The 27,647-nt window shown below is 38.6% G+C and overlaps 1 protein-coding gene across 1 annotated transcript in view; it reads right to left on the bottom strand.

The window, feature by feature from the left end:
* Positions 1 to 7,757: 7,757 nt before the first annotated feature.
* Positions 7,758 to 27,647, bottom strand: part of PROC (protein C, inactivator of coagulation factors Va and VIIIa) — a 25,261-nt gene continuing 5,371 nt past the window's right edge. Inside the window, exons 4-9 of the mRNA XM_044666651.1 lie at positions 26,297 to 26,321; positions 25,582 to 25,692; positions 23,782 to 23,922; positions 16,433 to 16,545; positions 13,104 to 13,221; positions 7,758 to 8,947 (exon numbers count right to left, since the gene is read on the bottom strand). Coding sequence (XP_044522586.1) covers positions 8,367 to 8,947; positions 13,104 to 13,221; positions 16,433 to 16,545; positions 23,782 to 23,922; positions 25,582 to 25,692; positions 26,297 to 26,321 — 1,089 coding nt within the window. The 3' untranslated portion in view covers positions 7,758 to 8,366. The remainder of the gene's footprint in view (positions 8,948 to 13,103; positions 13,222 to 16,432; positions 16,546 to 23,781; positions 23,923 to 25,581; positions 25,693 to 26,296; positions 26,322 to 27,647) is intronic.

The following is a 27,647-nucleotide window of genomic DNA, read 5'->3' as shown; positions in this document are numbered from 1 at the left end:
GCTAGGTGGCTCAATGAAAGTCAGACCTAGAGAAAGAGGTTCTGGCTTCAAATCTGGCCTCAGACACTCCCCAGCTGTGGATCACTTAACCTCCATTGCCTAGCTCTTACCACTCTTCTGCCTTGGAACCAATACACAATATTGATCCTAAGATGGAAGGTCTTTAAAGATTTAAAAACAAAAAGGATATAAGCTCCTTGAGGACAAGGACTGTCTTTTCTTTCTGCTTCTATTTTGTATTACCAGAGCTCAGCATTGTGCCTGGAAAATAGTAGATGTTTAATAAATGTCTGATGATTTTGCTTGTTGACTTGAGAACACAAAAAGAGCAATTAAAAATGGACTGAATTGGGGCAGCTGGGTAGCTCAGTGGATTGAGAGCCAGGCCTAGAGCTGGGAGGTCCTAGGTTCAAATCCGGCCTCAGATACTTCCCAGCTGTGTGACCCTGGGCAAGTCACTTGACCCCCATTGCCTACCCTTACCACTCTTCCACCTATAAGTCAATTCACAGAAGTTAAGGGTTTAAAATAAAAAAAAATTATAAAAAAAAAATGGACCGAATTCAGATGTTTCTAGAAAAGAGAGTCTGGGTAAGGAAGCAGAAGTCATATTGCATATATGTATTTTTAAGATGCCTCCAAGACTAAAACATGTTTGTCTAACCTCAGTTATCACACACGTTTCATGTAAAATTCTTTGTAAATCTTTAAGCATCATACAAATGTTTGCTGTTTTTAGTGAGCATCTTCTCTCCTAGGTTGTAGACTACATAAGGCTAGAATTATAACTAAGGTGGGATGACTAGAGTTCTGGGAGCCAGAAGGCCCTGGTGGAACTTGTAATCTCCACCAGATAAAAATAACTATATTTTGTACTTAGTTAATAAGAATCATTCTTTAAAATAGGAAGCTACCAGATGATCTTCCTGCTGGGACAACTCAACAGGTGATCTTCCCATCCCAGTGCTACTTTGTCTGGTCCCTTCCCTGGTAGTAGTCTTCCTAACAGTGGCCTTATAGTATCCTCACAGAATCCTGGAATCTCCAACATGGTGTGGGACTCCTGGTCTTACAGATGCTATAGATGGATGCTGGGCCAGAGCCAAGAAGACCTGAATTCAAATCCAGCCTCAGACACATTAACTATGTGATCCTGAGCAAGCAACCTCAGTTATCTGTTTTAGTTTCCTCATCTGTAAAATGGGGATAATTACAGCACCTACTGCTCAGTATTGTTATGAAGATCAGATGAGAAATATATATATATATATTTTTTTTTTAAACCATTATCTTCTGTGATAGAATCAATACTGTATATTAGTTCTAAAGCAGATCAGTAATGGGTAGGCAAATGGGGTTAAATGGCTTGTCCAGGCCACACAGCTAGGAAGTGTCTGAGGCCAAATTTGAACCCAAGACCTCCCATCTCTAGACGTGGCTCTCAATTCATTGAATCATCTAGCTGCATTGGAGAAAATATTTTTGAAGAGTTTAGCCTAGCACTGGCAATTAATACATTCTTCCTTCCTTGCTTCCTTCTTTCCTTTCTTCCTTCTTTCCTTCTTTCCTTTCTTCCTTCCTTCTTTATTTCCTACCTGCCTTCTTTGCTTCCTTCCTACTTCCTCTTTCCTTCCTTCCTGTCTCCCTCCCCCTTCTTCTCTCCTCTCCTCTTTCCTTCTTTCCTCCCTCTATTCCTTCCCTCTTTTCCCTTCTTTTCTTTCTCTTTCCTTCTTTCCTTTTTTCCCCTCCCTGCCTTCTCCTTCCCTTCCTTCCATTCATCCTCCCTCCCTCTCTTCCTTTCTCCTTTTCTCTCTTCTTTCCTTCCTTCCTTCCTTCTGTTCTTCCTTCCTTCCTTCCTTCCTTCCTTCTGTTCTTCCTTCCTTCCCCCTCCCTTCTTTCCTGATTCTCTCCTTCTATTCCTCCCTCCCTTTCTCTTTTCCTTCTTCCTTCTTCCCTTCAGGCCTTGTATAACTGAATATACCAGGTGTGGGAAAAGTCACGCCACCTCTCTGAGCCTCAGTTCCCTGATCTGTGAAATGAGAGAATTGAACAAGATGACCACTTAGATCCTTTCCCACTCTGACATTCTATGGTTCTGTGGCAGGGATTATGTTTTATCTTCCCTAGTATCAAGCTCAATGCCTTACTCACACTGGTGTCTTAATAAATATTTGTTAGACAAATGAATCTTTTTCTATAGGGTTTTTCCCCCTCCCATTCCAATAATTTCATTATTTAAGGGATTCCCAGTGAGGCAAGTCTGTTAATGCAAATCTACAACTGCTTTGGAACTTAAAGAGTTTGAGGCCGTAAAAGGTAGTCACTGGGCCAGGTACAAACAGCCAGTTTGTGTCAGAAGCAAGATATGAGCCTAGGTTTTCCCAACTCCAAAGCCAGCTCTCTGTCTATGCATTACACAGGCTTCCTCTCCATAGAACACAGTTATTTTTTTTTCCAGACTGTATCCCAGTTCACACTTGCAAATCTATGCTGAGGACAAATCTACAGAAAAATGGTAAAGTCAGCAAAGTGTGTCTCTAGTATTCTCATTCCTGCCCCTTTGTTTCCCCTTTCTCTCTTCTTGATAGACTTTATCCAGATACCTGCCATTCTGCATCCAGCCTGCTCTTTCCAGGGAGGGCCTCATTCTCTGGACCTTTGCCATGTTCCATTTCCTCTGACCTTCAAGGTTGAGTGCCTCACTAAAAGTCACTGATAAGTTCATTCATGCCACATTGCTAATGATTTAACAAGTAATACATCTCAGAGGCAATCACATTTTAAAAAAAAAAAGAGCCTAGAGAAAGTAATATTTAACCTAAAAAAGTACCTAATTATAAGATGATCAGATTCTATGGTGGTTTGGTGAGGGAAATATTTTATAATACAAATATGGTGCTGATACCTAAGCCAGAAAGAACAAAAACAGAGAAAGAAAATGATAGGCCAATCTCCTTAATGGATATAGATGCAAAAATTTTAAATAAAAAACTAGCAAAGAGACTACAGCAAGTTGTCACAAGGATTATTCACTATGGCCTGGTGGGATTTATCCCAGGAATACAAGGCTTGTTCAATATTAGGAAAACCATCCACATAATTGACCGTATCAATAACCAAACTAACAGAAATCATAGGATTATCTCAATAGATGCAGAAAAAGCCTTTGACAAAATACAGCACCTGTTCCTATTGAAAACACTAGAAAATATAGGAACAGATGGACCATTCCTTAAAATAATAAGTAGTATTTATTTAAAACCTTCAGCAAGCATCATCTGTAATGGGGATAAGTTTAAGATCAGGAGTGAAGCAAGGATGCCTATTATCATCTCTATTATTTAACATTGTACTAGAAACACTAGCAGTGGCAATTAGAGAAGAAAAAGAAATTGAAGGGATTAAAATAGGCAATGAGGAGACTAAGCTATCACTCTTTGCAGATGATATGATGGTCTACTTAGAGAATCCTAGAATATCAACTAAAAAGCTAATGGAAATAACTTTAGCAAAGTTGCAGGATACAAAACAAGGCCACATAAATCAGCATTTCTACATATTACCAGCAAGGTCCAGCAGCAAGAGATTGAAAGAGAAATTCCACTTAAAATAACTCTAAATGATAATATGTGTATTACCCAGTAGAATTGCTTGTCAACTCTGGGATGAGGGGGGGAAGAGGAGAGGGAGACAACATAAATCATGTAACCATGGAAAATTTTTTAAATAAAATTTAAAAATAAAATAACTCTAGGCAATATAAAATACTTGGGAATCTACTTGTCAAGACAAACACAGGAATTATGTGAGCCTAATTATAAAACCTTTTTCATACAAATAAAGTCAGATCTAAACAATTGGAAAAATTGCTCAAAGGTAAGCCAAGCTAATATAATAAAAATGACAATACTATGTAAATTAATTTACTTATTCAGTGCCATACTAATTAAACTATCCAAAAATTATAAAAAAAGAAAAAAATAACAAAATGCATCTGAAAGAACTAAAGGTAAAGACTATCAAAGGAATTTTTTTTTATGTGAAGGAAGTTGGCTTAGCAGTACTAGTTCTCAAAATATATGCTAAAGCAGTTATCATCAAAATAATCTGGCATTGGCTAAGAAACAGAATCGTAGATCAGTGGAATAGATTAGATCCACAATATACGGAGGTAAATGACCTTGATATCTAATGTTTGACAAAACTGATGACTCTAACTTTTGGGATAATAACTCACTATTTGACAAAAATTGCTAGGAAAACTGGAAAACTATGACAGAAACTAGGAATAGAATAATATTTCATATCCTATATCAAAACCAAGATAAGGTATATTATTTAGACATAAAAGGTTATAACTATAAGCAAATTAGGGGAAGGCAGAATAGCTTACATGTCAGATCTATGGAGGTGGGAAGAATTTATGACCAAACAAGAGTCAGAGAACATTATGAGATATAAAATGAATAATTTTGGCTATATTAAATTAAAAGGGTTCTGTACAAACAAAACAAATGTAACCAATATTAGAATAGAAATAACAAACTGGGGGAAATATTTTTATAGCAACTTTTTCTGAGAAAGGTCTTATTTCCCAAATCTATAGAGAACTAAATCAAATCTGTAAGAATACAAGTCATTCTTCAACTGACAAATGGTCAAAGGATATGAATCAGCAGTTTTCAGTTGAAGATACCAAAGCTATCAGTACCATATGAAAAAATGTTCTAAATCACTCTTGATTAGAGAAATGCAAATTAGAACAATACTGAGGTACAACATCACACCTATAAGATTGGCCAATATGACAGTAAAGGAAAATTATAAATGTTGGAGGTAATGTGGCAAAATTGGGACATTGATGCATTGTTGGTGGAGTTGTGAACTGATCCAACCATTCTGGAGGCAATTTGGAACTGTGACCAAAGGGCTATAAAGCTATACATACTCTTTGATCCAATAATACCACTACTAGGTCTGTATCAAATATAGTTTAAAAAGGGATGTAAGAGGGAGGACCTACTTCTATAAAAAAAAGATTTCTAGCAGTTCTTTTTATGGTGGAAAAGAATTAGAAATTGAGAGGATGCCCATCAATTGGGGATAGCTGAACAAATGGTGGTATGTGACAATGATGGAATACTATGGTACTATAAGAAATGATGAGCAGGAGGATCTCAGAAGAAGGTGGAAGGGTCCACATGAACCTGACACAGAATGAAATAAGCAGAACCTCCTGGAAAACAATGTACACAGTAACAGCAATATTGTACAAAGATCAAATGTGAAATGCTTAACTATTCTCAGCAATACAACGATCCAGGACAATTCTGAAGGATTTATGACAAAGAATGCTATCTACCAGAGAAAGAACTATTGGAGTCAAAGTAAAGATCAAAGCATACAATTTTTATTACAGTTTATTTGTGCTTTTATTTTGGGGTTTTGCTTTTATAGGAGTATTCTCTTACAAAGTGGCCAATAGAGAAGAGGGGTTTGCATGTTAATAAATGTATAACCCAGATCAAATTGTTTGCCATCTCCGAGAGGGATGAGGGAAGGGAAAGAGGGAGAGAAATAATCTAGGTCTTATAATTTTGGGAAAAGTGTTGAAAATTATTACATGTAATTGGGAAAATAAAATATCCAAAAAAACCCTGCTTTGAAAGATTAAAATGACAGGCTGAATCTAATAAAATAACATTTAATAGAGCGGGAAAAGTGTGACTGGCATATCCCTTTCCCCACCCAGTGCCCTTTGTTAAATACTTACCAACATGCCCCTTATTAGGCTCCATCCTTCCACTGGGCTTGGAAACTATTCCTACTCCCATCTCATTCATCTGCAAAGGTCCTCAGAAAGGGAACCAAATCCTCCATGCCTCTCTTCTTCATAATTCATTCATAATTCTTCAGCCTCTCTCTTAAATCAAGAGGTGTCTCTTACTCTGGGACCTTCCTTTGGGTTACATTGAGTGTTCAAATATTACCCATTCCTCCAGCACTAAGATGGGCAGCTTGGTGGGGAAGTGGATAGAGTTCTGTGCCTAGAGACTGGAAGACTTCTGTATCCTGAATTCAAATCTAGCTTCAAACACCTGCTAGCTATGTGACCCTGGGCATGGCACTAAATCCTGTTTACTTCAGTTTCCTCATCTATAAAATGAGCTAGAGAAGGAAATGACAAATTTCTCCAGCATCTTTGCCAAGAAAATCTCATGGACTGTACAGTCTATGGAAGCACAAAGAGTCGGACACCACTGAAAATGCCTGAACAAACCAGCATCTAAGCGTTAAGTACTTGGCTTAATGCAATACATATTGCTGAGAAACTGGGTGCAAATCATCGCCCTTTTAGAAGTTCTTTCCTTGCTTCTCATTGACATTCTATGCTTTCTGAGGTGAGTTATCTTTCTTCACAACCCACTCTTCATCCAGCAAGGGCTCCTAGGATTTGAACTCTACCTTCTCCAACTATCTCTCCATGATTCTTACACAGGCTCTCTGTCCAACAGATAAAGATAAACAAATGAAGGAGGATTAAAAACTCCAAAGTTTTTATTTGAATTATTGGATTTGATGGTCCAATGATTTCATTCTACCCATGAGGAAACTTAGAAAGGAAACAATTTGCCTAAGATCATACAGTTGTCACATCCTCAAAGACTCAATTCCAGCGTTACCTCCTGCGGGAGACCTTTTTTTCCTAACCCCCTTGCTTCTAGTGTCTTTCCCTTTGACATTACCTCCAATCAAATCTATATGTATCTTTGAGCTACATTGAAGTGTTCATATATGTACACGTTGCCTTTCCCATTAAAACGTGAGCTTATTGAAGTCAAGGACTATTAGCCTTCAGCACAGTACTTGGCATATTAAAAAAAACTCTTACCTTGGAACTTTTATCTTCGAGTCAATACTATGTATTGGTTCTAAGGCAAGAGAGCAGTAAGGGCTAAACAAACAAGGGGTAAGTGACTTGCCCAGGGTCACACAACTAGGAAGTATCTGAAACCAGATTTGAACCCAGGACCTCCTGTCTCCGGGCCTGGCTCTCTATTCCCTGAGCCACTTTGCTGATTCCCCCAACATAATTGATAGAGCCAGGATTTGAATTCTTGACTTTTTCCATAAAAATTTTTAAAATGAAAAATATTTAATAATTATCCCCTAATTTATTTGTGGGGGTGGATAGGTAGTAAATGGATAGAGTACCAGGCTTGGAGTCAAGAAGATTCTTCTTCAGGATTTCAAATCTGGCCTCAGACTAGCTATGTGACTCTGGGCAAATCACTTAACCCTGTTTACCTCAGTTTCCTCATCTATCAAATGAATTGGAGAAGGAAGTGGCAAACTATTCCAGCATCTGCCAATAAAGCCCCAAAAAGGATCACCAAGAGTCAGATGTGATAGAAAAACAACTGAACAAACATCTATTTGACTCTACAGTCAGAGTTATGTATGTTGGGGATTTCCCTTAAATTAGGATCCACCTGTACTTTGTACTTTTGTAATTGTTTACATGCTCTAGCTATAAAGTTTATGGCTCAAAGGAATCTTAGAAATGATCTAGTTCAATCTAGTCATTTTACAGATGAAAATACTGAAGTCTGGAGAAGTGAAATAATTTGTCCACCTCCACATTAGTCTTTTGTAGAGCCTGAGATTAAAATCTAGATCATCTGACCCCAAATCCATTATTCTTCACATGACATCATTCTATTTTCAATCAATAAACAAGCATTTATTAAGCTCAATTAATTGGTAATATTTATTATTATGTCTATCCTTCAGATGCTATGCTGGGTGTTTGGAATACAAAGAAAGGTGAAAACACAAAAATGGTCCCTGCCCTCAAGGATCTTACATCCTAATGGAGGGCTCCTGGGAAGGTGAAACCATGTAAATAAATAGGGACAGTAAGAGTAGGAAGGACACTTTGAAGTGGAAGTGTCAAAAGGATGAAAGGACCACTAGAGCAAGTGGCATTGGATCCAAGTCTTGAAGGAAGCCAGGGATGGATGCCAAGAAGAGGAAGTAATGAGGGAGAAAATTCCAGACATGGAGGACATAAAGTCAAAGGCACTATCTGATGTTGCATATGTGGGTAGATGCTACATCTGCCATGACTAGATGGCCAGCTCTCTGAGAGGAAGGTCCATGTCTTTTATTCCACTGAGCATCTCCTCAAGGTATCTAGTTTAGGGCTATCTCTATAATAGGGACTTAATAGCTGTCACAGCCCAGGAGAAAAACAAGGACACACATAAGGGTGGACTTGGACAAGCTTTACACTCTGTTTAATGCCAGTGGACAGCCTCGTGTCTCATTTGGGGTTCTGAACCCCACCAAGTCCTTCAGGGACACTAAGGGGCTGACTCCTTCTTTATTGATAATTCTTTGGCTTTGATGTGGTCATGTATCCAGTTGAGATACTGGCTAACTTTGGTATAGATGCCAAAGGTGTCTGGTCGCCCACAGCCCTCTCCCCAGCTCACCAGGCCCACTAGAAACCATGTACCCCGGAATTCAGTGACCATGGGCCCCCCACTATCTCCCTCACAGGCATCTCGCTTGTCCCCCGGGATTCCCGCACAGAGCATGTTCTCTGAAACTTTGTTTTGCATGGTTTGAGAGCAGTCATCATGAGAGACCAGAGGGATTTTGGTGAATCGGAGGACGTAAGTGCGGTTCCTTGATTCTTCAAACTGACGGCCCCAGCCCGTTATCACCATTTCCCGCCCCACCTTCATGAGCTCTCGATGAGCCAGTCCCAAGTTGGGAAGGCAGATAGGCAGGATGTTTTTGGAGAAGATGGTGGGCTTGTTCAAGTAGAGCAGAGCAATGTCATTGTCTGAGGTACTTCTGGTATAATTTGGGTGCACGATAGCTTCCCGTATATGAAAATCTATCTCTGCATTACCATACCTCCGGAGGTCGTGTTCACCTGGCACAAGGCAGGGAGGTGAGAGGACATAGAGTTAGAGGGAAAAATGCAGAAAGGGACTCAGGAACTATTCCTCCTCCTGTCTCCTCCCCCCAGGCTTTCTTCTAAAAGCAGGGGAAATGATTATGCCCACAGAGAGATATAGACAAGCATGTACCCATACAAAAGAGGGTCCAAAATAAGGTCTCTATCCTCTTTTTGTGGTCGTAGTTTGGTGTAGTGGAAAAAGCACTGGATTTATTTGAAAACCAGGGTTTGAATCCAAACTTCTACTTAATAGTTGTGTGACTTTGAAATAATCAATAACTCTGTGGATCTCAGGTTTTCTCATCTGGGAGAAAAGGAGTTTGACCTAGAAGGTATCAAACTCAAACAGAAACAGAGCTAGGCAGGCTTCTTATTGCCTTAGAAAATCACAAATTAACATTATCTATGTGATATTATATTTTAAAATTCATTTCATTTAGCATTTCTCAATTAAAGTTTAATCTGGTACGCTACTAGAGAGTTTGTGGACTTCATGCTACCAACAAACATCAAGTTTGACACCTCTGGATAATCTCTTAGTTTTACAAACAGTTAGATGGAATGGTTAGAATGGGGGACCTGAAGTGAAGAAGATCTGAGTTCAAAATTCCAGACTGAGATACTTCCTAATTAACATGGGCAAGTCACTTCACTTCTCTCTGCCTCAATTTCCTTATCTATAAAATGGGAACAATAATGTCTCTTAGAATTGTTGTAAAGGGGGTGGGGAATGAGATAATATTTGTAAAGTGTTTTGGAAACCCCAGGTACAATACAAATGTTAGCTATTTATAAATCTCTCCATAAGCACATATACAAAAGGTTGCCCTTATGTTTAGATTGAGTAGGTATTCAATTGATTCCTTCAACAAGTATTCATGAAACACCTCTCATGTATGATAGGCACTGAGAAACAGGAAAAAGACACAGAAACCCTCCCTGCCCTCCAGGAGCGTATATTATATTGGGAGGCGAAGAAGAGCATGCTCACCCATAAGTAAATACAACATATAGTTGCAGGAAGAGAATACTAGAGATTGGGAATGGCACTTGAGCTGAGCCTTAAAAACACCCAGGGATTCCAGAAGTCAGAAGTGAGGAAGTACATTCCAGGCATGAGGCACAGCCTGGGCAAAGACAAAGAAATGGAACATCAGATAGGAGGAACCCAAATGAACTGACTTCAGCTATAGTGGGGAGCCCCACCACTTAAATATTTACCTGTTGCTAGACCATCACAGTGCCTAAAAAGATGTCATTCTAGATCCATTTATCAGAATTAAGGCGGCATCTCCCAAGCTATATTCTGCATATTGTGTTATTTTACACAATGAGAAGAAGGATCCTCTGGAAGCATTTCAGTACTAACAATATTTTCCCTTATTATGTAAAGCAATTAATTGAGATGAAAATATTCTTGAGTTTCTCCAAACTCCCTTTTCCCATGTAGTATTTCATCCATGTAGAACTGTGGATCAGTCAATAAATTCCAAAACCCAAATTGGAGCTTGAATGAATTAATTTGTACTACACTACATCATTATCTTCCCAAGCTTATCTCAGAAATCTAAGTATCTTTGGGAGATTAACACAGCCTGAGATCAATTGTTAATATCTTATTGTGAATTTGTTTATCAGATTTTTTTTTAATCAGCACATGGAGAAAATGAATGTTCTGATGAGGAGAAGCAAAAGACAACAATTTGGGGGCATGGAATGGACACTGTCCTGGGGGAGCAGGCATAAAAGGCCCACTAGACACTTGGAGAGAGCAATACCAAAAATGGGGTTCAAAAGAACAAAATGTGAACAGACATGATCTTCTATAGCAGTTATTGCCCACAGAGTTTATTAGGCATTTACTTCTATGGTACCTTGTATTGACAGTTTCTTTATGTAAGTATACCTGATTTACCAAACTTAAACCATAAATCTCCTCAATGACAGGGTCTAAACCTAATCTGATTACTTTTATAATACCCAGAGAGCCTAGTATGGTGTCACATGAATAATGAGGCCTTAATGAGTGTTTGGTTGACACATTTGGCATCATGAAGCTGAAATGTGTTTAATACCATTACTTTACCTCCTCCTCCTTTTCCTGTAGGGTAAACTTTGGTTCAGGGGATTAAAAAGATGAGAGGAATGAATCATTCCCACAAACCTTCACTTTCTGGGCCCACTCTGTGCTGCAATGGAAAGAGTAATGAATTTGGAGCCAGAAAACCCAGGTTCCAATCCATATTACCTGGGAGACATTGCATAAATCATTGAACTTCTATAAATGAGTTTTCTCTTCTGTCAAAGGTGAGGTTGTTCTATTACATTGTTGTTATTTAATTTGTTTTTTATTATTATTCACTTTTGTTTATTAATTATACTATTCCTATATTATTGTTTATATTTAATAATTAATTATTATTTATTTATGATTCCCTTATTGCAGTTCTAAATCAGATCATTCTTTCTCCTATTTTGAGCTGCTTGTCTCAGGAAAGCAATAAAAATAATCCAGTGGAATTCTTTCAAAAGACAAAAGGACAGACCAACATTCAGATAATGTAAATTATCTGAATTAGAGCAGATTTGGACAGGAAAGAATCATTATGTTTCATGGAAGGACATTGAAACACAGATTAAAAATCTTAGAGTTCAAGTCCATTTTCTTGATTTTCTGGATGAAGAAGCTGAGGTATAAAGAGATTATAATGAACTCCTGTGTCTGCATTAGTAATTGCAAAGACATCCAGTCTTTTTTCCCATAATGTTTCCACAGTGGAACTATTAACTTTTATGATGGGACTCTCCTGTGTCTTTACCTTTGCAGGCAGTGTTTTGTTTTGTTTTATTTCTCCTGGTTCTCTAAAGGCCAAAAGAGTGCTGGTATGGAAGGCAGAGAATCTTGGTTCAAATCCCAACTCTGCCTATTAGAATATCAATATCCTAATCTGCAAAATGAGAGGGTTAGCCTCAGTGACGCCTCAGATCTTTTCTTGTTCTAAATCTATAACCCTATGTGTCATTTTCAGAATAGCAAAAAGGGCCCTAGATTTTGAATCAAAAGACTAAGGTTTGAATACTGGTTCTGTTTGACCTTTGACAGGTCTGTGCCTTAGTTCCCATTTATAAAACGAAGGAGTTGGGCTAGATGATCTCTAAAGTGCCTTCCATCTCTTACCCTATGACTCCATGACAGTCTGTGATCTCTTTGTCTTTATGGAATCCCTGGTTGGAGGACTGTTTCCATTGTCACCATCCTAAGTTACATTTGTCTAGCTCTTCCTATTTGACAAAACAATTGTCCTTAGAAGGAGGTGGGGCAATGACTACTTTTTCCCTATTTTATTGAAGAGGAAACTCCAGATCCACAAAGAACTTAAGTAATTTGATCAAAGGTACCCAGTGCATTAGGGCCAAGACAGACACCTTGGACTCACTTAAAATGCCATAGTCTTTCCACTACATCACCCGACAATTTCATAAAGGAAGATCCTGCTAAAGGACCTTGTTTAACTCAACGAGGTGGCATTCAGAGACCACACAGTTAGCTAGGGGAAAGTCAGGAGTGGAACTCAGATGGCTTCATGCCCTGCTTGTTGCCTTTGGAAATTTAGTGAGATAATGTGACTCATTCTTCAATCACTCTTCCATGATGAACTGCTAGCCTTGGTCTGGATCCTAGTGAATCTTTTTCAAGGAAGGACAACTTCCCCAAAGTCAATTGGGCAACCAGACAGGAATAAGCATTCCCTAGAATCTCAAGCCACTGCTGCTCCCTTTCCCCTACTTCCTATAAAACTGGAACTAGTTCAAATTCCCAGGGAGAGACTCAGGAAAAAAAATGATTAATTATCTCTTTAGCAATTGTCTGACTTTGGGAACAGCCACCGCAGTTTTTAGAAACTTAACTTATGGAGAATCCTAGAAGTAGGTGAAAATAAATCTAGAACAGTCCCTTAAATATCAGATATTCTGGTAGAACATGATTCTCTCTCTCTCTCTCTCTCTCTCTCTCTCTCTCTCTCTCTCTCTCTCTCTCTCTCTCTCTCTCTCTCTCTCTCTTTCTCTCCCTCCCCCTGCCCCAAGCCTGCCTTCACCACAAGTAGAGGCCCATGTGTCATTTCCTTACCAAGTCTTACTGTAAGTTTTTTTGGATTCTCTATACAATGGGCTGCAGTTAGCACCCAGGAAGAATGTATAAGGACACCTCCACACTTTAACCTTCCATCAAAATCCAACAGTATCACCTAAAACAAAGAACCATAGGATTAATAGTTGGAAAGAATATTAGAGATAATTTACTCACTTATTTGACAAATGAGTTGAAAAACTGAGATCATTTTATCTTTAAAATATTCAGCTTTGTTAAATACCTGATTTGGGGGTGAAATTCCATTTATCTTACTTTCTAGTTTATTAGATTCTAGTTCTGCTATTCCTCTTTGACATGTGATGTCTTTCTTCTTGGCTACTTGCAAACAATCTCGTTGTAATATGATGTGTTTGGATGGGTTGGATTTGGGGCTGATCCCTTTTGGCACCCTCTGGGTTCTGCCAATATGTTGTCTGTTCCTTTTATTTATTTATTTTAAACCTTTACCTTCTGCCTAGAATCAATACTATGTATTGGTTCCAAGGAAGAAGAGTGGTAAGGGTTAGACAATGGGAGTTAAGTGACTTGCCCAGGATCACACAGTCAGAGAAATGTCTGAGATCAAATGTGAATCCAGGAGTTCCCATCTCTAGACCTAGTTCTCAATCCACTGAGTTACCTAGACAGCCCTGTTTGTTCCTTTTAAAGAAATATTTCTGGGAAATATTTTTATACTCTTTCTTTTTGGAGGGTATTAATAATTTAATTCTTAGATTGTCAGTTTCTCTTCACCCAGGATATTACTCATACTAGAGCTTTTTCTTTTGTTTGATCATTTCTTTAAATACTCTTTTTCTAGAAAAGTGATTTTTAGAAGGGTTCTGGCCATCCTGTTTTGGAGGATGATATTAAGGAGCTAGGCTCAAACTCCTTTAGCTTTTAGAGAACAAGGATGTTCTTTTGTATAGGCTGAGTAAGGTTTATCTTATAGGTATAGAATCAGAGGAGTGCAGTCAAGGACCCCTTTCAAATGCAGAAATAGCTCCCCCATCTCTTTTTGACTTGTTTGGTATCCTATCACCAAAATTCATTCTTTCCAAGCTTTTTTTTAAAATGTAAGCATCCTTGGGTAGGTAAACAGAATAAATTCCTAATTTGTCACTGTGAACGAATTTATAAACTGATTTCTACCTTGACAAGAAGGTTTTGGTGTAGTCAGTGAGATAAAATAGAACTAATATATGTAAAGCACTTAATATAATATCTGGAACATAATAAGTGCCTCATTAATGCTCATTTCCTTCTCCTTCCTCTTATTCCCAGCATGAAAATTGCAGGAGATGGAGGATGGGAATACTAAAATTGGGGAAGAGGTACAAAAATGGGAGATGTAGGATACCAAAGACAAACAATGCCTGCTTCACAGCTCTTCCCAGAACTAGTCTTATTTGAGAAATTATAGAACAGCAGCCCTCAAAGTAGGAATGAAGAAAATAAGCATTTTTAAAAGCACCTACTATGTGCCAGGCCCTATGTTACAAATTTTATCTCATTTTATCCTCATAAGAACCTTAGTAAGTAAGTACTATTATTATCCCTACCCCCATTTCGCAGTTGAAGAAAATGAAGCAGACAAAGGTGAAGTGACTTGCCCAGGGTCACACAGGTAGACTATGGTAATATTTGAATTTAGGTCTTCCTGACTCTAGGCCCCATGCCCCATCTACTGTGCTACCTAACTGTCTTAGCAGCTGAAGCTCAAGGATACTGTCTGGACAAAGTAGACTGGAATAGTAAAGGGTTCCAAGAAATCCTTAAGCAAACAAAACATAATTCTTTGGTTCTTTGTTTTTCTCTTTGTTTCTTTGTTTTTCTCCTTCTCTTTCTTTCTCTCTCTCTCTCTCTTTCTTTCTTTCTTCCTTTTGCTTTCTTTCTTTTCTTTTTTTCTTCCTTCCTTCCTTCCTTTCTTTTTTTCTTTCTTTCTTTCTTTCTTTCTTTCTTTCTTTCTTTCTTTCTTTCTTTCTTTCTTTCTTTCTTTCTTTCTTTCTCCTTTCTCTCTCTCTCTGTCTCTCTGTTTCTCTTTCTCTCCCCTTTCCTTCCTTCCTTCCTTCCTCCCACAAATTCAGTCTGGCTCGAAGAAAACACCTATTGTGTTCTTGTCCTGATTTGGGCAATTTTTTGATGTTCTGAGTCTAATGCTTTCTTAGAACTTAGAATCCTTCTACCCATGCTGCACAGAACATCTGCCAGTGAAAGACTATGGTTTGGATTTGATGGCTACTTTTACTCTGTTTCTTTTTTGGGCATGGTATCTTTCATAATTTCAAATGACCATACAACTATTCTGATCCTCAATCATCTGCCCTATTCCTCAAGCCAGAGGCAATGGACCCATCAGCTCCTGGCCAAGACTACACATAGCCAGCATTAATCTGGAGAGGCCTGATTTCCTTCCCTTTTGAAAATGAATCCCCTCATTCCCTAAAGTGTCCCTCATTGTTATATTCTTATGAATTCTTGTTAATATTGTTATATTCTCTCTCTCACTGCTACACTCTATCCTGTACAAGGTCCTGCTCAATGAGACTGGCTGCCTAATGCATAGCCCTTAGAGCTTTTGTTTCACTTTCCAAGAAAGTTCTAGGCTAGTCCTATCTATTCCTATCATTTCTGGACAAGCTCCACCTACTTTGTCGTATCTCCTACCTCACTATTAAAACATTGCTTCATCTCCTGGGGATACCATAGAGGTGAGATTTATCCATCTCCTCTGTCCATCCCGGATGTAAATTTCTAAATGCCTTCTAGTCATCTCTCCCTGGATGTCTCAGTATCATTATGAGTTCAACATGTTCTAAATTGAGATCATTAAGGCACTAGGCAGAAATTACTTTTCTCTTCTCTCTAGCTCATATAGTTCTCTATATGTATGCCCTTTATATATTTATTTTATTCCTTAGCACCCCAATTACACTCTATGAAGGCACAGACTTTTATTCATGTTGTTCCCACAAGCTCTTATATAGTATATTGTATTAGTGCAGTAGATAAAGCCCTGGATCTGAGTTCAAATCCATCCTCAGATACTTACTAGCTGTGGGACTTTAGGGAAGTCATTTTACTTTCTTCCCTGTTTCCTCATCTGTAACACAGGGATGATAGCAATTAGCTACCAAGATTATTGTGAGGACAGAATTACATAACATTTTTTAAAATGAGATAATATTTGTAAAGAGATTTGCAAACCTTAAAGTGCTATTAAATGCTAGCAGCAGCAGCAGCAGTAGTAAACCCTTGAAAAGTTTTTAATGAATAAACTAATGAAAGGTGGTTATTATCCTAAATGGAGATATGTTCCTTCTTACCTGCCATGGGCTGTCACCTTTGTTGGTTGGTTTCCCCCCAAGGATTCGAATTTGTAATTGGTCAAAATCTGTTGTTGGGTAATTCACCTTTGGTTTCCCACATGGAAAATTTGCTAGAAGATGAGAAGATAATGTCAGTGAGAAATCAAATAAGCAGCCTTCTCTGTCCCCCAAAAAACCTTTAAAGAAACACTTTGCCAGGTAAAGGTCCTGCCATCTATCAGTCATTTCTTCCTGCAGATTTAGTGGTGATATTGCCCTACCTGTGTGCCCTAGGAAAATTACATCCTCAACTTCTGCACTTGGATTTCTGGTTTCTAACTTTCTTTTTAATCCTAATATTATATCACTGTGCCTATTTCTTTACAGAGATCAGTAAGTCAGTAGTAAATACTTTAGCAGATACAGAACTAAGGACTAGGTTGTTAATCAAAAATAAAAACTACCACATGCCCAGTTCAGTGCTGAGTGCTGTGGGGAATTAGTCATGGTCTTTGTCAATTAGTCATGGTCCTTGACCCCAAGGAGTTTATAATCACGAGACAGAAATACATAAAAATTAGAGAACAATTAAATACCTGGATTGTGAACCTGGGATAAAGTACCTAGATTATGTGACAAGGACTATAAGAGCTAGAGAAGAACAGTGATGGTTAGTGCGGTCTGGGAAGTCTTAATGGAAGAGGTGAGATTGTCAAGAAACTGAGTTTTCAAGGGATATAGGGAAGAGTTTGGCTAAGAGGAGGAGCTGGAAGACCTTCTGATGATGAGGCAACCCCTACAAAGGTTAAATAACAGGAATATGCCTTAAAGGCAATTGTACTTAAGTGGAGAGAATACTCCTGAGTTGTGATACCAAAGACAGCCTTGAAGTGCTAACCCAAGAGTCTAGAGGAAGGGTGGGCCACTCAATATTCCTATTCTATTTCTGTTTCCTTTTCCAAGGAGAATGATCTTTGTCCTGGAAATAAAAGAATAAATATGACTAAGAGGGAGTTGATATCCAAATAAGTCAGGAGATAAGAGAACAAATTGTTTTTCTTTATGAATTCTAGTTGCTCTGGCCAGGTGAAAAAATTGGCAGGTGGTGATTTCTGAGCTCCAGTCACTGATGTTTGAAAGGTCATGGAAAATGAATGATAGAGAAGACTAATATACTGATGTTCCCCAAAAGAGAAGAGAATAGAGTCAGAAAATTGTAGCCAGGAAGCATACATTTGATTCACAGAAAATTCTAGAGTAATAAGAGGTAATAATAACAACTTTCTTACCCCTCACCTCAAAGCATGAGATGTTCTTCCTAGAGTCTACCTGATGGAGTTGTGAGTCTGTCCCATTAGACACTTCCAGAAAAACATATGGCTCAATGTTTAAAGGACTTGGTGTTTTAACTCTATGTGGTCCTCTGGACTTCCTCCTGTAGGGAAGTGTACTGTATCATTTAAAGAAAAAAGATAAGGGCAGCTAGGTGACTCAGTGGATAGAAAGCCAGACCTGGAGATAGAAGGTCCTGGGTTCAAATATGACCCCAGACACTATCTGTGGGATCTTGGGCAAGTCACTTAGTCCCATTTGCCTGGCCTTTATTGCTCTTCTGTCATGGAAACAATACTAGGTTTTGATTTTAAAACAGAAGAGAAGGGTTTTGTTTTTTAAAATTCTAAAAATAAAGAGAAGAGACAGCTTCCAGCTCACTCACTTCCTTTGACTTTCCTAGGTATCAAGTAGCTCTCCTTGCACTCTCATTGAGAGATGGATGGGTAGGGATGGGGGAGACCACCCTTCCCCCTTCCTCAGAAGAAATGGCAAACTACAACCATATGGCGCTCTATACTTTTTTCTTTCTTTCCTGAGTATGAGTGATTAAACAGTGATCCTGAAATGGACACTTCCAGACTTAGAGTCAACCTTGTAATTTTAAGAGATTAGAGTTCAATAAGAGCCAATTGGAAGTAAAAGGAGTTTCTGAATCATGGAGGATGACCAACAGCAAGAGGATGAGCTCATCTCCTCAAAGGCTTACAGGAAGGCATGAACCTGGAGAGGATTGGTTGGATAGTTCAGAAGTGAGGCAAGAGGGCAGCAAAGTGGCTCAATGGATTGAGAGTCATGTCTAGAGATGGAAAGTCTTGGGTTCAAATTTGGCCTCAAACACTCCCTAGCTGTGTGACTCTGGGTACAATTGCCCTTACCCTCCATTACCAGCCCTTATCACTCTACTACTGCTTTGGAACCAAAACAGTATTGATTCTAAGATAGAAGGTAAGGATTTTTAAAAGAGAGAGAGAACTAGGGCAAAATGTAAAATGCCTGTTTATCAGTTCCTACTTCATATTCTAATGTTTGTTCTAATCTCCCCTGAAAATGTAATAGTAATGATGTTACTGCTATAAATTAGGTGTTTCAGTTGATGAATACTTGTTGAGTTTGCATCTAATAAAAATTAATTTTTATAGAAGAAACAAATAGCTATTCTATACCTGATTTACATTGGACTTTAAGTAAACTTCTCTCCCTTTGGGGAGACTCTAAACATAAGCCAAACAAGTTTAAGTTTGTCTCTCTGGGATTTGTAGGAGGAAGAGCATAAAAAACCAGAGAGCAAGACAAAAGAACCTGTCTTCTCCTATGTTTGGAGATTAGGCTTCATCAGTACTGAACACTCAACACAGTCCCAGGATATGCTCATGTAGAGATCCAGAGTTAATATAGATCCCTGGGCAGAAAAAGGGAGGGTGAGTGGTGCAGTCTTGCCTCCCTCCTCTGGGCCCAAAGGCAGCCAGTTTTTATTGTTACACTAAAATGAAGCATTAAAAAGGTAGCTAGTAAATATCTAAAAAAAAAAAAAAAGAAGAAGTGATTACTAAGAGCCAGTTTTTGTGCACCTAAGTCATGCCAGATTGCTCTTATTTCCCTTTTTATCTGAGTAACAAAAGTAATGGATTGGGGAAAAGCCATAAATGTAGTTTGTTAAGATTTAGCAAAGCATTTGATAAAGAATCTCATAATATTCTTATAGGGAAATGGAGAAATGTGGATTATAGATACACAATGAGATTCAGAATTGGTTGAATAGCCTCAAAAAGTAGTTGGTAATTATTCAGTATCAATTTTGTAGATTGTCTCTAGTGGAGAACCTCAGGGATCTGTTCTTGGTCCTGAATGCTGATTTTTCTTATCAGTTAATACAAAAAGACATAGATGGCATATTTATAAAAGTTGTAGATGAAGGGGGCAACTGGGTAGCTCAGTGGATTGAGAGCCAGGCCCAGAGATGGAAGAACCTGGGTTCAAATATGGCCTCAGACACTTCCTAGCTGTGTGACCTTGGGCAAGTCACTTAACCCCCATTGCTTAGCCCTTACCACTCTTCTGCCTTGGAACCAATACACGGTATTGTAAGGGTTTTTAAAAAAAAGTTATAGGTGATACGAAACAGAGATGGACGGCAAATCTGCACTGGAGGATAGAATCAGTATCCAAAAGGACAAAAGATCTTAATGGGATAGAACATAAAAGATGAATCTTCTAAGATGAAATTCAATAGGAAAATAATTAGATTTTTTAAAAAACCCTTTCCACAAGTACAAGATAGAAGAGACAAGGTTAGATAGCAATATGTCTATGGGAATTTGGGAATTTTAGTGGGCAGCAAGATCATTATGTCGGTAGTCTAAAAGATCCACCAAAAAAGCTAATGTGAACCTGGACTACATTATGGTAGGATAGCTTCCAGGAATAAGGAAGTGAGAGTACCTCTGCACTCTGCCCTCATCAGACCTCATCCAGAGCATTATGCTCAGTTCTCAATCCTGAAATTTAGGAACCTTGACACGTTATAGAGCAATCCAAAGAAACAACCAGGATAGTGAAAGACCTTGAGTACATATCATATGAAGATTGATTGAAAGACTTGGGTATGTTTGACCTGAAGAAAAGAAGAGTCAGGGAACATGGTAACTGTATCTGAGTATTGTATATTCAGAGGGAAGTTATTTGGGGAAAGAATTGTACTTGTTCTGGGTAGTCTGAAGGGGCAAAACCAGGAGTAGCAGTTGGAAGTTACTGAGAAGTAAATTTAGGCTTGAGGTCAGAAACACTTCCTAACAATTAGAACAACCCAAAAGACCAGAAGGTAATGGGGTCCCCCTTTAGAAGTCTTCAAAGTAGAGGCTGGATGACCTCTTATTGGCTATGGGGTGTTTTGGAGCAGGGGCTAGACTAGATTAACATTGAGGACCCTTCTAAATCTTTTTTGTTGTTGTTCAAGCATATCCAACTCTTCATGTCCTCATGGACATAATCCAAATATTTTCTTAACAAAGATATTGGAGTGGTTTTCCATTTCCTTCTCCAGTGTGTCTTTGTTTTACAGATGAAGAACTGAGGCAAATAAAGTGTAAGTGTCCAGAGTGACCCAACTATTCAGTGTCTGAGCCCAAGTTTGAACTCAGATCTTCCTGACTCTATGCCAGTGCTCCAAAATTCTATAATTTCATGATATTGTAATTCTTGATCTTGGGGCAGCTAGGTGGCTCAGTGCATAGAGAACTGACTTTGGAATTTAAAAGATTCATCTTCCCAAGTTTAATCCAGGCTCACACACTTATTAGTGGTATGACCCTGGGCAAGTCATTTATCCCTGTTTACTTCAGTTCCTCCTCTATAAAATGAGCTAGAGAAGGAAATGGCAAGCCATTCCACTATCTTTGCAAAACACAAACAAACAAACAAACAAACCAAAGCTTAATAGAGTTACAAAGAGTCAGATACAACTAAAGCAACTGAACAAAATTTTTGATCTTACCATTTACATTTCACAGGTGGTTTCCCCTGCTCAGAGGCAGATTCATGCCTTAATTCATGATTTCATTAGGTTCTAGGAAGCTAAGGCTAATTATAGTAGCAGAAGTAGTCATAGTAACAATAGTTATTATACCTCATAATCTTAGAATATTTTTTGTTTTGCTCAAAATTATCATTTGGTTTTCAAATTATCTCTGTGAGATAGACATTTAATAATAGTTGTTGTCTTTATTATTATTATTCCTCATCTGAAATTGAGATGATTAGATCAGATAAATTTGAAGATATCTTCCAGTTCTAAAACTATCCATAATACAGACAAAGGGACCCAGGCTATGTATTTTAAGGAGCAAAGAAGCTCTGAATTGGTAGAGAGATACCCAAGGTACATTTCTCAGAACATCTGGATGATGGTGGGAAAGATTATATTGTGACAATGTTGAAGAAGAAAGTAGAGAAGGAGAAAGAAAGAAGAGGTAGGAAGAAACAAAGAGAGAATTCTTCTTTCAGTGGATGGGAATGGGAATGAGGGAGCCTAGACTAGAAACTGGTTAAGGGGCTATCAAATTTACAACCTTGGCTTCATTGACATCAGATCATAATGAGGTAAAATAACACTTATCAAAGGAAACAAGGAAGGAAGGAAGGAAGAGAGGGGGAAAAGAGAGAGAGGGAGGAAACAAGTAGTATTTATTAAACACCTACTGTGTGCTAGGCACTGTGCTAAACTCTTTACAAATATTATCTCATTTGAGCCTTCATTATCATTGGGACCTGATGACTCCTGTTACGTTCAAACCCTGGGAATGTTGGTCTCACCTTGATTGACAAGGGAGACAGAAGGAATGTTCCCAGATGTTGTGAGCCAGGGGCAAAAGTCAATTGGCCCGAGAGTATAAATACCCCAACAGCCATCTGGAAGAGGCCTTTGGCCATTGATCTTTGGGGTCTTGGTCCTTCACCATTGATCTGTGGATCTCTGACTGTTGGTCATTGGTTCTCTCTGAATATCCCTAGATCTTTAGGTATCTGAATCATCATAGTTATTTAGATCTCTGGGCCTGGTTGATGATCAGGAGGAAGGAGGTCTGAGAAAAAGAGGTTGGTTTTTTTAAGGGTGGTTACTTCCTGAAGACTGTGAAGGCCAACACATCACAAACTGATAATAGGAAGCTGAGAGAGAAATCATCAATACAGCTGCATCCAGCAGAGCAGACTCTCTCTGGTTTGGCAGTGGCCAAGCTGAATCAGAGGGGTTATGAAGAACAATAGCTCCAGCTTTATAAAACAATAAGCCTCCAGCCCTGAGGGATTCTAGCCTATAGATAATAGTTTGACAGGGTTTCCAATCCCCAATCCATATATTGATTGTCCTTTCCCTATTTATGATCATAGATAAAATATTTAATAAGTACCTTCCTGAGTGGTCATTATATCACGACCCTTGAGGAGGGAGCAAACACAGTCAGATGAACAATGTGATCCAAGGCTAATCAAAGCCCAATATTAATAATTGATCCAACCGGACCTGAAAGGGTTACCCAACCACCTGACCATTTAGGGTCCTGCCTGGGCACTGTTAGTTAAAAAGGGATTGATAACATCTAACAAGGGTGATTGGGGTTGGTGTTCCCCCATTCACCAGCAACCTAGGGGATTACAAAGACACAACTTCCCTCACCAATATCTATATACCCCCTCTAGTACCTTTTATTTCTTTATAACACTCCTAACTCTAAACTTTAGGAAGTAAAAAGAAAAGGATTCACATAGGCCTTGTTGTGAAGTGGGGGACTCAAGGAACTTGATGGTGACCATCTGAGTCAGCCTTAAGGATAAGAAAAGTAAGAATTCACCTACCTAGTGGATTCTCTATTCAATTTCCTGACAAAGTATATTCCTGCTGCCACTAATCTCTGGTGTCCAAGATTCCACTATTAAAACTGTCCCTCTCCCATCTTTTCACTTCCAGGGGCCTTTTACAAGGGTGGAAATGCTCCTAGAGGATGGGAACACATTAATCTAGGGGTTCTTAGCCCCTTTGGTACCCTGGTAAAGCCTATGGTCTCCTCAGAAAATGCTTGTTGCCTTTATTCATATCTAGAGTAAATATTCTATTTCTGTTATTGGTTAGTAAAAATTTTTCCCATCCAAGTTCTTCATCTATTCATGGATGATGACTCAACACTCCTGCCTCGTCATAATGAGCTATTATTTTAGTATGAACTACTTGACATCCAGTAAAAAGTAGATTCCTAAAGGAATGGCACCCAGGAAGATATGGTCACAAAACAAAGGAGAAGAGAAATAGCAGAATGCCAAAGACAAACACACGTGAGGGATTCCTTCTATATTTAGGAATGGTCCTCAGTGGAGTAGCATATCTAAGTGATGATTGAGATGAAAATTGTAGCTTGTCCTCCCCATAATTCATCTATCACAATTTAGTTCTACCTTGATCTTCCCTTTTCTTGTCTGAATGAAGGGCTCTGGATGTTTTCCCAATGATTGCCCCCCATCCCCATTTCTGGGTCCCTACTCACCAATGGGGTCACACTCCATAGGGTTATCACTCTCCTGATATCCAGGGGCACAGCTGCAATAACGTTGTTGATTTTGGAGGTCTTCAGTGCAGTAGTGAGCACAACCACCATTGTTTATGGAGCAGTTGGTATAGCTTACCTCTGGGACAGGAATGAGAATAGGAAGTTAATCAGTCAGAGTTTGGAGGTTTTCAACACTCAGAAGTGGAAGTAGTTATGTGGAGGTGGGGAGAGAGAGTAGGTTTTTAGTCTAATATCCAATTCTGAACTAACCCTGAGGAGATGTATTAACAGAGAGATGTTAACAACATCAATACAATTTCACCTAATTGGTGAATTAACTGTCTTTCCAGTGTTAGCCTTCCTAGGATACTCAGGGAGGACCCATGTTAAGGAAAGAATCTGCATTTATCTTTTCCACATCACTAGAATTTAGGGCCATTCTCCTCCCATTCCCCCCACAATCTGGAAAATTTACATAAAATTTTTTGACCCTCTGTTTGTACCAGAGAAGAAATATGAATTTTCCTTTTACTTTTATGGGGTATTTATAGTACCTTATTGTAAATTTTGGGTTAAGTATGCATTTCTGAGCTTCTAAACATTTTTTGTCATCCACTGGCCTTCTGTGTCATCTATACCTTCCATAAATTACTATTTAATTTCTTATGCTAATATAATGAATATTATATATTATGTTATATGGTACATTATTATAATAGTGAAACCACAATGGGGAAAGTTGTGATATGGAAAGAATAACAGTACCTCTTGTTTAACTTCATAAGTATTGTGCATAGCAGAATGGATACTGATCCTAGAATCAAAGAATTTGAGTTTAAATTCTAGCTCTAATTCTTACTCTCTGTGAGATTTGGAGGCAAGTTCTTTAACTTTTCTTGGGCTCACTTTCCTCATCTATAAAATGAGGGGATTGGAATTAGTGGTATAAGTCAGTCCCTTCTAGCTCTAGGCCTAGTCCTTTCTGTTCTTTTGTTCTTTTGCCTTGGAACCAATATACAATATTGATTCTAAGATGAGGGGTAAGTGTTTGAAAAATTTTAAATCAAAAAAATTTTTAAAGAATCCCAAAAGGTTGTGAACCTATGAAAGAACCTATCTTTGTCAATTCAATAAATACCAGAAGGTTAGAGAGTTAAATTTGGAGCCACAGGATGTGGAATGACACTCTACCTCTATCACTGGCTATCTCAGAGAATTCACCTCACCTCCCTGGGACTCAGTGAAAGGCTTTCATGAAATGACTTAAAAAGTGCCTTCCAGTTCTTAATCCTATGTTATCACTGGGGATACCAAGACAAATAGTTCTTGTCCTCAATAAATTTATATTCCATTTAGCCACTTTCATCAATCTCCATCACTAATACACAATCTATGCCTCAGCCAAGCTTGTTGCTCCTTCTTTCCCTTCCTCTTTTAGTTTATGTTGTCTCTGCTCTCTGTCCCTTTCCTCCATCGTTCAACCTGCCTCCTCCTAAATATTCTCTGATTTCCTAGTCAAACAATACCACTTTCCACAATCCTAATCAGCCTTCCCTGAAATATCCAAGGAAGGTAGACAGGTATTTAGTTGGAAAGAGCCATTGCCACTGAGAAGAAATCAAAATTTAATTGTAGGGACATTTAGAATGAGACTGGACTGGAGTCATTCCTGTACAGCTAGCCCTAAACCCCCTCCTTGTCAAGGGTTCTGAGTTCTACTGAGCAAACGATACTTTGACCTACCACAGTGAGTCACTGGTCAAGAGAAGAAATCAAAGATAAGCTTCTGAAAGTTACCATGCCCACAAAGGCGTCCTTCCCAGCCTTCTCTGCAGATGCATTGAAAGCTCCCAATACCATCAATACAGGTCCCATTAGGGCAGGGTTGGGGATCACACATGTCTCCATCTGGAAGATATTTAAAGGACAGGAGTCAGGAAAATAGTGAGATGGGACAGGTTATTCACAAAACAGTCCGTCTTTTCTTTATTCTTCCAGGTTTCATTAATTTCCTGGTGTTTGATTTAATCCTGATAGGCTTGGCACAGTTTGGGGGGAAAGAGAATATATATCTTAAAGATGTCCCAGAAAAAGCCAATTGTCAGGGTTTTCTGTGTCTGGTTTTTTTGTTTGTTTGTTTTGTTTTTTGCAGATCTAAAACATGGTATGAATGTGACTAAGGACTAAGTAGTTTTCTTTAAGGACAGGAAACTGGACTGAGTTATTCTGGGGCCAAGAACACTCTGTGTATATCTGTACAACTAGTTTAATGGGCCAAATACAGTAAAAGAATCAGATATTCCAAGGATAGTAACAGTCTCCAAAAGCTATGAAATCTACCTCTCATCCTGATAGAGAATAAGTCTAAAGGTGGTTTGTCATAATTTTTCTTTAAAATTGGAGAAAAAAAATCAGGAAAGACTAGGAAGAACCCAGAAAGGATGAATGTGAAAGACTGTCTGTTGGCCTATAATAGAATATCAAAAATTACAATAGAAAATTTGGTACTTACCCACATATTTGGACCAGAAAGCTAACTGTGAAAGAAAGAAGCACAAATTTTAGCGGAATGCTAGAGGACCAAGACAAATGCAATAAATATAAGTAAGATGTCTGCCTTTCAGTCTTGGTTTCGTCCCAGAACAATATTTTGCATATCTACCTGCAGGCCTACATTAAGTCAGAAATGGGGAAAATGTTGCTGTGTCAATAAGACAAAGCAGAGAGTAGGAATACTGTGTCACAGAGCAAGTAAGTTCTCCTTAGCTTTCATTTTTCCAGTCTATAAAATGTGGCTATCCAGATCCCATAGATGATTATTAGGGATTCATTTGTGACTTGAGTCACTCCCTGCTTAAATCCTGGATCCTACTCTATAAGTTTTGCCCTGAGGATCACCATAAACTTGCCACAGGGTCAGGTTAGAGGCAGCTAGGTTGGGCAGTAAATAATATGCCAGGCCTAAAGTCACAAAAACTTGATTTCAAATCCAACTTCTGACACTTAATAGTTTTATGACCTTGGGCAAGTCACTTCATCTCTGTCCGCCTTAATTTTCTCATCTATAAAATGGAGCCAATAATAAACACCTACCTCCCAGGGTTGTTCTGAAGATCAAGTGAGATAATGTTGTAAAATGTTTAGCACAGCGCCTGGCAAACAGTAGGTGTTTAAGAAATGCTTCTTCCCTTCTTTTTCGCCATGGAAATGCTTCTACTTCCTATTCATACTCTTTATCATTCTTCCAAGATTCCAATAAACTCCTTTATTTCCTGTTATGACCAATCAAGTTGTTCCTAAGACTGTCCCTTCTCGTTATTCCTCCTCCCTTTTCTCTAGAAAGTAGAGAAAAGAGAATCTTTGGAAACTTTCTCCTGGTCTAGTTGTGAGCTATGTATTTCCTACAAATGGAGGTACTCTGCAGGTAAAGATGTGAGTGGGGTGAAGAGGCTGACAATGATTAAATGGCCTTGGATTAGCCCCTTCCTTTGAATCTGAATAAGCCTCAATCTTCTATCTCTATAAAGTGAGAAATCCAAAGTCATCTACAGAAAAATAAAATGATATCTAGAACTATCCTGAGCCCTTTGGAAGAGAAGAATCATCCAAATTTGGAGTACCATTGTCATTATTATTCATCAGCAGTATTCCTCTATTCTAGCTCCCCAGGATGAATGACTCAGTTCCTTGTCAACTAGAAGCAGTAGAAGGGAGAGAGATCCATTTCTTTCTAGCTTGGAGAAGGCAGGAGGGAATGGAAGAGTTGGATACAAAGATCTCCCTCCCTTTCAAACAGAGAGAGAGAGAGAGAGAGAGAGAGAGAGAGAGAGAGAGAGAGAGAGAGAGAGAGAAAGGCAAATATG

This window comes from Gracilinanus agilis, chromosome 3 (genome assembly GCF_016433145.1).
Source record: "Gracilinanus agilis isolate LMUSP501 chromosome 3, AgileGrace, whole genome shotgun sequence".
Taxonomy (NCBI): domain Eukaryota; kingdom Metazoa; phylum Chordata; class Mammalia; order Didelphimorphia; family Didelphidae; genus Gracilinanus; species Gracilinanus agilis.
Note: the sequence above shows the minus strand (reverse complement) of the source record. Positions and strands in the feature narration are given on the sequence as shown.